Source organism: Eleutherodactylus coqui, chromosome 11, assembly GCF_035609145.1.
Source record: "Eleutherodactylus coqui strain aEleCoq1 chromosome 11, aEleCoq1.hap1, whole genome shotgun sequence".
In the NCBI taxonomy this organism is placed as follows: Eukaryota; Metazoa; Chordata; class Amphibia; order Anura; family Eleutherodactylidae; genus Eleutherodactylus; species Eleutherodactylus coqui.
In genome coordinates, this window is record NC_089847.1 from 2623143 (window position 1) to 2635436 (window position 12294).

At 47.8% G+C, this 12294-nt stretch overlaps 1 protein-coding gene across 1 annotated transcript in view; it reads left to right on the forward strand.

Annotated features, from left to right (window-relative positions):
• Window positions 1-12294, forward strand: part of LOC136581653 (meckelin-like) — a 72768-nt gene that overhangs the window by 44382 nt on the left and 16092 nt on the right. Inside the window, exons 18-22 of the mRNA XM_066582276.1 lie at window positions 2946-3041; window positions 3124-3223; window positions 3873-3991; window positions 4228-4368; window positions 4450-4530. Coding sequence (XP_066438373.1) covers window positions 2946-3041; window positions 3124-3223; window positions 3873-3991; window positions 4228-4368; window positions 4450-4530 — 537 coding nt within the window. The remainder of the gene's footprint in view (window positions 1-2945; window positions 3042-3123; window positions 3224-3872; window positions 3992-4227; window positions 4369-4449; window positions 4531-12294) is intronic.

Below are 12294 nucleotides of genomic sequence, written 5' to 3' on the forward strand. Positions count from 1 at the left end.
AAGAATATAACTACTATATTACTACCCCCTATGTACAAGAATATAACTACTATAATACTGCCCCCTATATACAAGAATATAACTACTATAATACTGCCCCCTATATACAAGAATATAACTACTATAATACTGCCCCCTATGTACAAGAATATAACTACTATAATACTGCCCCCTATGTACAAGAATATAACTACTATAATACTACCCCCTATGTACAAGAATATAACTACTATAATACTGCCTCCTATGTACAAGAATATAACTACTATAATACTGCCCCCTATATACAAGAATATAACTACTATAATACTGCCCCCTATATACAAGAATATAACTACTATAATACTGCCCCCTATGTACAAGAATATAACTACTATAATACTACCCCCTATGTACAAGAATATAACTACTATAATACTGCCCCCTATATACAAGAATATAACTACTATAATACTGCCCCCTATGTACAAGAATATAACTACTATAATACTACCCCCTATGTACAAGAATATAACTACTATATTACTACCCCCTATGTACAAGAATATAACTACTATAATACTGCTGCCTATGTACAAGAATATAACTACTATAATACTGCTCCCTATGTACAAGAATATAACTACTATAATACTGCCTCCTATGTACAAGAATATAACTACTATAATACTGCCCCCTATGTACAAGAATATAACTACTATAATACTGCTCCCTATGTACAAGAATATAACTGCTATAATACTGCCTCCTATGTACAAGAATATAACTACTATAATACTGCCCCCTATGTACAAGAATATAACTACTATAATACTGCCGCCTATGTACAAGAATATAACTACTATAATACTGCCCCCTATGTACAAGAATATAACTACTATAATACTGCCTCCTATGTACAAGAATATAACTACTATAATACTGCCTCCTATGTACAAGAATATAACTACTATAATACTGCCCCCTATGTACAAGAATATAACTACTATAATACTGCCGCCTATGTACAAGAATATAACTACTATAATACTGCCCCCTATGTACAAGAATATAACTACTATAATACTGCCCCCTGTATACAAGAATATAACTACTATAATACTGCCCCTATATACAAGAATATAACTACTATAATACTGCCCCTTATGTACTAGAATATAACTACTATAATACTGCTGCCTATGTACAAGAATATAACTACTATAATACTGCCTGCTATGTACAAGAATATAACTACTATAATACTGCCCCCTATGCACAAGAATATAACTACTATAATACTGCCTGCTATGTACAAGAATATAACTGCTATAATACTGCCCCCTATGTACAAGAATATAACTACTATAATACTGCTCCCTATGTACAAGAATATAACTACTATAATACTGCCCCCTATGTACAAGAATATAACTACTATAATACTGTCCCCTATGTACAAGAATATAACTACTATAATACTGCTCCTATGTACAAGAATATAACTACTATAATACTGCCCCCTATATACAAGAATATAACTACTATAATACTGCCCCCTATGTACAAGAATATAACTACTATAATACTGCCTCCTATGTACAAGAATATAACTACTATAATACTGCCTCCTATGTACAAGAATATAACTACTATAATACTGCTCCCTATGTACAAGAATATAACTACTATAATACTGCTCCCTATGTACAAGAATATAACTACTATAATACTGCCTCCTATATACAAGAATATAACTACTATAATACTGCCTCCTATGTACAAGAATATAACTACTATAATACTGCCTCCTATGTACAAGAATATAACTACTATAATACTGCCTCCTATGTACAAGAATATAACTACTATAATACTGCTCCCTATGTACAAGAATATAACTACTATAATACTGCCTCCTATATACAAGAATATAACTACTATAATACTGCCTCCTATGTACAAGAATATAACTACTATAATACTGCTCCCTATGTACAAGAATATAACTACTATAATACTGCTCCCTATGTACAAGAATATAACTACTATAATACTGCTCCCTATGTACAAGAATATAACTACTATAATACTACCCCCTATGTACAAGAATATAACTACTATAATACTGCTCCCTATGTACAAGAATATAACTACTATAATACTGCTCCCTATGTACAAGAATATAACTACTATAATACTGCCTCCTATGTACAAGAATATAACTACTATAATACTGCCTCCTATGTACAAGAATATAACTACTATAATACTGCTCCCTATGTACAAGAATATAACTACTATAATACTGCCTCCTATATACAAGAATATAACTACTATAATACTGCCTCCTATGTACAAGAATATAACTACTATAATACTGCTCCCTATGTACAAGAATATAACTACTATAATACTGCTCCCTATGTACAAGAATATAACTACTATAATACTGCTCCCTATGTACAAGAATATAACTACTATAATACTACCCCCTATGTACAAGAATATAACTACTATAATACTGCTCCCTATGTACAAGAATATAACTACTATAATACTGCTCCCTATGTACAAGAATATAACTACTATAATACTGCCTCCTATGTACAAGAATATAACTACTATAATACTGCCTCCTATGTACAAGAATATAACTACTATAATACTGCTCCCTATGTACAAGAATATAACTACTATAATACTGCTCCCTATGTACAAGAATATAACTACTATAATACTGCTCCCTATGTACAAGAATATAACTACTATAATACTACCCCCTATGTACAAGAATATAACTACTATAATACTGCTCCCTATGTACAAGAATATAACTACTATAATACTGCCCCCTATGTGCAAGAATATAACTACTATAATACTGCCCCCTATGTGCAAGAATATAACTACGTAACTACTATAATACTGATTTTATACTTCTCATTACTCGTTACGTTTTGCAGGGTCAGTATTCGGCGGTCAGCGTCACCTTACCTCCCGCTGGGGGGCAGGTGGAGACAGACTTCGTCATCTACTTATGTGTGGCGTTCTCTTTGAAGGTGATGGGTGTTGTATGTTGACGTCTATAAGATTTGCACCTCCTCACCCTCTCGTCTTGACCCTCGCTGCCTTCCTTTGCAGGCGCTGGAGCTCATCCACTTGCTCATCTCACAGCTCACATGCAACATCTTCCTGATCGACTGTGAAAAAGCAAAAGGCCGAACCCCATCTAATGCACAAGGTTGGCTCACCTCACTGTTCCTGGGCTTTCTTATCACGACCTTTTAAGCACTTCAGGACCGCCCATAGACCACATATAAACCTCCAGGCCGTCCTTATCTAAGGGTGCATCTAGACACAAAGATGATCGCTCATAAGATGGTTATTAAGTGATGATTTTACATAAACTACTAATTGGTACTAATGCATGTTAGTACCAATTAGTAGCATGTGAACCGTTGGGAGCTGTAGTCAGGGAACAGACCACCCGCTGTTCTCTGGATACATTCCCTTTGTTCTGCTATGGGGCTGACAGCTGAGACAATGTAATCAGCTGTTATCAGCAGTCTCCGGGCAGAACACAGCGTGCGGTCCGTACTATCAACTCTTCTGCTGAATGATGGATTTCATGCTGAACTGAAATTGCCGAATTTACACATTGGGTGTAAATGTGCCCATCTTTCAATTAGGCAGCCCGTTACAGAGCTGGGCGAGGGAGCAGTCTGCAGAAGCCCAGTGGGCGGTCCTAATCAGTGATCGACAGCCTTCTTCGTCCAATAGGTAGTGCCTATCATTAATTGGGGCCACCCATTAGACTTCTAAGCCCAGAATGAGGGGCACTTGCTGCTGAAAATAGATTGTAAGCTCTTTCTTACCACCATGTTTTCTAGGAAGACCCAACGTCAGCTTCTGGAGGACAATCCTGGTGGCCAACGAGTGGAATGAAATCCAGGCACAGCGGAAGCTCAGTCCTCTGCTGCAGCTCTTCTCGGTGCTACTACTGCTGGAGGTGAAGTAACGTTCTGATCATGTGATCACTGCCATATAGCGTTACGGGTGGGAGGATCCAGACATGGGCCCGCCCACCTCTACACGTATCACCGTCTTGTCACCAGCACAGTCAGTTATGTTGTTTTGGCCGCCACCAACCTGCACATAAAATGCTGATTTACCCGAATGAACAGGAATTGAAATTGGGAAAAAACAGTTGTTTTTCACATTTTTTTCCCTGTCTCCACCCTCCAGGTTGTGGGCCTGAAAAACATCGCCACCAAGGACCTAAACCTGGAGCTGAGCCCATCTGCCGGGGGCTATCAGGCGCCCATGAGCATTATTCTTAGGTTTGGTATGTCAGCCTCCATGTGGTTGGCTGTCGGTCTCGTGCAGGTGAGCAAGAAGTGCATTGTGGGACTGTAGGTAACGCTCCGGCGCAGGATGGCGGTCAGCACGTCTCTCTCTGTGTTTCAGGTTCTGTTCTTCATCTTCATCTATGAGAGGTTCTTTGAAGATAAGATTAAACAGTTTGTGGATTTGTGTTCTCTCAGCAACGTGAGTCTTTCATTAGTCACTGTGTTGTGTCGAGGACACCTTGGGGCCCCGCAGAGCTCCGCCCCTCACACCCCACCGTTATTAGAGTTCGTATCTAATGTACAGCTTTTATATTGGAAAGTCTGAGCTGATAAATGTTATAACATAACTGTACAAGAGGAGGAGCTCACTGGAGAGAGATATACACAGCCACCACTAGGGGGAGCTCACTGAAGAGAGATATACACAGCCATCACTAGGGGGAGCTCACTGAAAAGAAATAGACACAGCCACCACTAGGGGGAGCTCACTGAAGAGAGATATACATAGCCACCACTAGGGGGAGCTCACTGAAGAGAGATATACACAGCCACCACTAGGGGGAGCTCACTGAAGAGAGGTATACACAGCCACCACTAGGGGGAGCTCACTGAAGAGAGATATACACAGCCACCACTAGGGGGAGCTCACTGAAGAGAGATATACACAGTCACCACTAGCGGGAGCTCACTGAAGAGAGATATACACAGCCACCACTAGGGGGAGCTCACTGAAGAGAGGCATACACAGCCACCACTAGGGGGAGCTCACTGAAGAGAGGTATACACAACCACCACTAGGGGGAGCTCACTGGAGAGAGGTATACACAGCCACCACTAGGGGAGCTCACTGAAGAGAGATATACACAGCCACCACTAGGGGGAGCTCACTGAAGAGAGGTATACACAGCCACCACTAGGGGGAGCTCACTGAAGAGAGGTATACACAGCCACCACTAGGGGGAGCTCACTGAAGAGAGGTATACACAGCCACCACTAGGGGGAGCTCACTGAAGAGACGTCTACACAGCCACCACTAGGGGGAGCTCACTGAAGAGAGATATACACAGCCACCACTAGGGGGAGCTCACTGAAGAGAGATATACACAGCCACCACTAGGGGGAGCTCACTGAAGAGAGATATACACAGCCACCACTAGGGGGAGCTCACTGAAGAGAGATATACACAGCCACCACTAGGGGGAGCTCACTGAAGAGAGATATACACAGTCACCACTAGGGGAAGCTCACTGAAGAGATATACACAGCCACCACTAGGGGGAGCTCACTGAAGAGAGATATACACAGCCACCACTAGGGAAGCCCACTGAAGAGAGATATACACAGCCACCACTAGGGGAGCTCACTGAAGAGAGATATACACAGCCACCACTAGGGGAGCTCACTGAAGAGAGATATACACAGCCACCACTAGGGGGAGCTCACTGAAGAGAGGTATACACAGCCACCACAAGGGGGAGGTCACTGAAGAGACGTATACACAGCCACCACTAGGGGGAGCTCACTGAAGAGAGATATACACAGCCACCACTAGGGGGAGCTCACTGAAGAGAGATATACACAGCCACCACTAGGGGGAGCTCACTGAAGAGAGATATACACAGCCACCACTAGGGGGAGCTCACTGAAGAGAGATATACACAGCCACCACTAGGGGGAGCTCACTGAAGAGAGATATACACAGCCACCACTAGGGGGAGCTCACTGAAGAGAGATATACACAGCCACCACTAGGGGAGCTCACTGAAGAGAGATATACACAGCCACCACTAGGGGAGCTCACTGAAGAGAGATATACACAGCCACCACTAGGGGGAGCTCACTGAAGAGAGATATACACAGCCACCACTAGGGGGAGCTCACTGAAGAGAGATATACACAGCCACCACTAGGGGGAGCTCACTGAAGAGAGATATACACAGCCACCACTAGGGGGAGCTCACTGAAGAGAGATATACACAGCCACCACTAGGGGGAGCTCACTGAAGAGAGATATACACAGCCACCACTAGGGGGAGCTCACTGAAGAGAGATATGCACAGCCACCACTAGGGGGAGCTCACTGAAGAGAGATATACACAGCCACCACTAGGGGGAGCCCACTGAAGAGAGATATACACAGCCACCACTAGGGGAGCTTACTGAAGAGAGATATACACAGCCACCACTAGGGGAGCTCACTGAAGAGAGATATACACAGCCACCACTAGGGGGAGCCCACTGAAGAGAGATATACACAATCACCACTAGGGGGAGCCCACTGAAGAGAGATATACACAGCCACCACTAGGGGAAGCTCACTGAAGAGAGATATACACAGCCACCACTAGGAGGAGCCCACTGAAGAGAGATATACACAGCCACCACTAGGGGGAGCCCACTGAATAGATATGTGTGTATGTGTATATATAACAAATCATACACACATACAGCAAGCTCCCTCTAGTGGTGTGTGTATAATATATATATAATACACACACATATTTATACATCATCACTATCGGGTGATCAGTACATACAGCCACCACTAGAGGGAGCTAATGTCATATGGTTTTTTATAGCTAGTATGAACTCTGGTATATATCTGTATATACAGGGGGCTGCAGGTACCACTATGATACTGTCACAGCCAGCGGCGGAGGCTGTTTACGCTTCATATAACGCAGCTGGGTAAATTAAGGCTCATAGAACACTTACATCAGCGATGAGCGCTTGTGACATAATAACAATCTGTATTTCTATATCGCCAACATACTCCGCAGCACTTACAGGGAAAACAGATAGAAAAGCCCGTCCCATGTAGTAATCAGCTGATGGAGACAGTAGGGGTGCGGGGCTCCAACCAGCTTACATACTACAGATAATGGGGGATACAGAAGGTAAAGGGCTGGAGATGTGCGCGGTATAGTGGGGTGGAGATGTGCACAGTATGTCAAGCTAGAGATGTGCACGGTATGGGGGGGGAGAGTGGGGGATACTATACACATAGACAATAGTCAAGCCATATAGTGGCGGAATCAGGAAGACTGCAGGGGTGGTTGATTACAGCTAGCAGGGATTGCAGTCAGTAGGTCAGGGAGCATGTTATCAGGCGGCGTACAGAGGGGTTTGTTTAGGGAATATGGTATGCCTGCCTGAAGAGGTGCGTTTTTAGAGCACGCCTTAAGTTTAGTGTGTCTGATTGCCTGGATATTTTTTGGTAGTGCGTTCCAGAGTGCTGGTGCTGCTCTGGAGAAATCTTGGAGGCGGGAATGAGAGGTTCGAAGTAAAGGGGCACTTAGTTTGATTTCATTAGCAGAGTTGAGAGTGCGCACTGAGTGGTGAATTGAGATGAAGGAAGCAATGTAGAGCGGTGCTGTGGATGAGGGATACAATGTAGGGCGGGGCGGTGCTGTGGATGAAGGTATACAATGTAGGGCGGTGCGATGCTGTGGATGAGGGATACAATGTAGGGCGGTGCGATGCTGTGGATGAGGGATACAATGTAGGGCGGTGCGATGCTGTGGATGAGGGATACAATGTAGGGCGGCGCGGTGCTGTGGATGGATACAATGTAGGGCGGCGCGCTGATGTGGATGAGGGATACAATGTAGGGCGGTGCTGTGGATGAGGGATACAATGTAGGGCGGTGCTGTGGATGAGGGATACAATGTAGGGCGGTGCGATGCTGTGGATGAGGGATACAATGTAGGGTGGTGCGATGCTGTGGATGAGGGATACACTGTAAGGCGGCGCGGTGCTGTGGATGGATACAATGTAGGGTGGCGCGCTGCTTTGGATAGGGATACAATGTAGGGCGGTCCAGTGCTGTGGATGAGGGATACAATGTAGGGCAGCGTGGTGCTGTGCATGATGGATACAATGTAGGGCGGCGCGGTGCTGTGGATGAGGGACACAATGTAGGGCAGTGCAGTGCTGTGGATGAGGGATACAATGTAGGGCGGCGCGGTGTTGTGCATGAGGAATACAATGTAGGGCGGTGCAGTGCTGTGGATGAGGGATACAATGTAGGGCGGCGCACTGCTGTGGATGAAGGATACAATGTAGGGCGGCGCAGTGCTGTGGATGAGGGATACATTGTAGGGCGGCGCAGTGCTGTGGATGAGGGATAGCAGTGCTGTGGATGAGGGATACAATGTAGGGCGGCGCGGTGCTGTGGATGAGGGATACAGTGTAGGGCGGCGCAGTGCTGTGGATGAGGGATACAATGTAGGGCGGCACGTTGCTGTGGATAAGGGATACAATGTAGGGCGGTGCGGTGCTGTGGATAAGGGATACAATGTAGGGTGGTGCGGTGCTGTGGATGAGGGATACAATGTAGGGTGTTCCGATGCTGTGGATGAGGGATACAATGTAGGGTGGCGCGGTGCTGTGGATGAGGGATACAATGTAGGGCGGCGCGGTGCTGTGGATGAAGGATACAATGTAGGGCGGCGCGGTGCTGTGGATGAGGGATACAATGTAGGGCAGCGTGGTGCTGTGCATGATGAATACAATGTAGGGCGGCGCGGTGCTGTGGATGAGGGACACAATGTAGGGCAGTGCAGTGCTGTGGATGAGGGATACAATGTAGGGCGGCGCGGTGTTGTGCATGAGGAATACAATGTAGGGCGGTGCAGTGCTGTGGATGAGGGATACAATGTAGGGCGGCGCACTGCTGTGGATGAAGGATACAATGTAGGGCGGCGCAGTGCTGTGGATGAGGGATACATTGTAGGGCGGCGCAGTGCTGTGGATGAGGGATAGCAGTGCTGTGGATGAGGGATACAATGTAGGGCGGCGCGGTGCTGTGGATGAGGGATACAGTGTAGGGCGGCGCAGTGCTGTGGATGAGGGATACAATGTAGGGCGGCACGTTGCTGTGGATAAGGGATACAATGTAGGGCGGTGCAGTGCTGTGGATGAGGGATACAATGTAGGGCGGCGCGGTGCTGTGGATGAGGGATACAATCTAGGGTGGCGCGGTGCTGTGGATGAGGGATACAATGTAGGGCGGCGCAGTGCTGTGGATGAGGGATACAATGTAGGACGGCACGTTGCTGTGGATAAGGGATACAATGTAGGGTGGTGCGGTGCTGTGGATGAGGGATACAATGTAGGGTGTTCCGATGCTGTGGATGAGGGATACAATGTAGGGTGGCGCGGTGCTGTGAATGAGGAATAAAATGTAGGGCGGCGCAGTGCTGTGGATGAGGGATACAATGTAGGGCGGCGCAGTGCTGTGGATGAGGGATACAATGTAGGGCGGCGCAGTGCTGTGGATGAGGGATACAATGTAGGGCGGCGCAGTGCTGTGGATGAGGGATACAATGTAGGGCGGTCCAGTGCTGTGGATGAAGGATACAATGTAGGGCGGTGCAGTGCTGTGGATGAAGGATACATTGTAGGGCGGCGCAGTGCTGTGGATGAGGGATACAATAAAGGGCGGGGCAGTGCTGTGGATGAGGGATAGCAGTGCTGTGGATGAGGGATACAATGTAGGGCGGCGCGGTGCTGTGGATGAGGGATACAATCTAGGGTGGCGCGGTGCTGTGGATGAGGGATACAATGTAGGGCGGCGCAGTGCTGTGGATGAGGGATACAATGTAGGACGGCACGTTGCTGTGGATAAGGGATACAATGTAGGGTGGTGCGGTGCTGTGGATGAGGGATACAATGTAGGGTGTTCCGATGCTGTGGATGAGGGATACAATGTAGGGTGGCGCGGTGCTGTGGATGAGGGATACAATGTAGGGCGGCGCGGTGCTGTGGATGAAGGATACAATGTAGGGCGGCGCGGTGCTGTGGATGAAGGATACAATGTAGGGCGGCGCGGTGCTGTGGATGAAGGATACAATGTAGGGCGGCACGGTGCTGTGGATGAGGGATACAATGTAGGGCGGCACAGTGCTGTGCATGATGGATACAATGTAGGACGATGCAGTGCTGTGGATGAGGGATACAATATAGGGCGGTGCAGTGCTGTGGATGAGGGATACAATGTAGGGCGGCGCGGTGCTGTGCATGAGGAATAAAATGTAGGGCGGCGCAGTGCTGTGGATGAGGGATACAATGTAGGGCGGCGCAGTGCTGTGGATGAGGGATACAATGTAGGGCGGCACATTGCTGTGGATAAGGGATACAATGTAGGGCGGTCCAGTGCTGTGGATGAGGGATACAATGTAGGGCGGTGCGGTGCTGTGGATGAGGGATACAATGTAGGGCGGCGCGGTGCTGTGGATGAAGGGTACAATGTAGGGCGGCGCGGTGCTGTGGATGAGGGATACAATGTAGGGCGGCGCGGTGCTGTGGATGAGGGACACAATGTAGGGCGGTGCAGTGCTGTGGATGAGGGATACAATGTAGGGCGGCGCGGTGCTGTGCATGAGGAATACAATGTAGGGCGGTGCAGTGCTGTGGATGAGGGATATAATGTAGGGCGGCGCAGTGCTGTGGATGAAGGATACAATGTAGGGCGGCGCAGTGCTGTGGATGAGGGATACATTGTAGGGCGGCGCAGTGCTGTGGATGAGGGATAGCAGTGCTGTGGATGAGGGATACAATGTAGGGCGGCACGGTGCTGTGGATGAGGGATACAGTGTAGGGCGGCGCAGTGCTGTGGATGAGGGATACAATGTAGGGCGGCACGTTGCTGTGGATAAGGGATACAATGTAGGGTGGTGCGGTGCTGTGGATGAGGAATACAATGTAGGGTGTTCCGGTGCTGTGGATGAGGGATACAATGTAGGGTGGCGCGGTGCTGTGGATGAGGGATACAATGTAGGGCGGCGCGGTGCTGTGGATGAAGGATACAATGTAGGGCGGTGCGGCGCTGTGGATGAAGGATACAATGTAGGGCGGCATGGTGCTGTGCATGATGGATACAATATAGGGCGGTGCAATGCTGTGGATGAGGGATACAATGTAGCGCGGCGCGGTGCTGTGCATGAGGAATAAAATGTAGGGCGGCGCAGTGCTGTGGATGAGGGATACAATGTAGGGCGGCGCAGTGCTGTGGATGAGGGATACAATGTAGGGCGGCGCAGTGCTGTGGATGAGGGATACAATGTAGGGCGGTCCAGTGCTGTGGATGAAGGATACAATGTAGGGCGGCGCAGTGCTGTGGATGAAGGATACAATGTAGGGCGGCGCAGTGCTGTGGATGAGGGATAGCAGTGCTGTGGATGAGGGATACAATGTAGGGCGGCGCGGTGCTGTGGATGAGGGATACAATCTAGGGTGGCGCGGTGCTGTGGATGAGGGATAAAATGTAGGGTGGCGCAGTGCTGTGGATGAGGGATACAATGTAGGGCGGCACGTTGCTGTGGATGAGGGATACAATGTAGGGTGGTGCGGTGCTGTGGATGAGGGATACAATGTAGGGTGTTCCGGTGCTGTGGATGAGGGATACAATGTAGGGTGGCGCGGTGCTGTGGATGAGGGATACAATGTAGGGCGGCGCGGTGCTGTGGATGAAGGATACAATGTAGGGCGGCACGGTGCTGTGGATGAGGGATGCAATGTAGGGCGGCAGGGTGCTGTGCATGATGGATACAATGTAGGACGACGCAGTGCTGTGGATGAGGGATACAATATAGGGCGGTGCAGTGCTGTGGATGAGGGATACAATGTAGGGCGGCGCGGTGCTGTGCATGAGGAATAAAATGTAGGGCGGCGCAGTGCTGTGGATGAGGGATACAATGTAGGGCGGCGCAGTGCTGTGGATGAGGGATACAATGTAGGGCGGCACGTTGCTGTGGATAAGGGATACATTGTAGGGCGATCCAGTGCTGTGGATGAGGGATACAATGTAGGGTGGCGCGGTGCTGTGGATGAGGGATACAATGTAGGGCGGCGCGGTGCTGTGGATGAGGGATACAATGTAGGGTGGCGCGGTGCTGTGGATGAGGGATACAATGTAGGGTGGCGCGGTGCTGTGGATGAGGGATACAATGTAGGGCGGCGC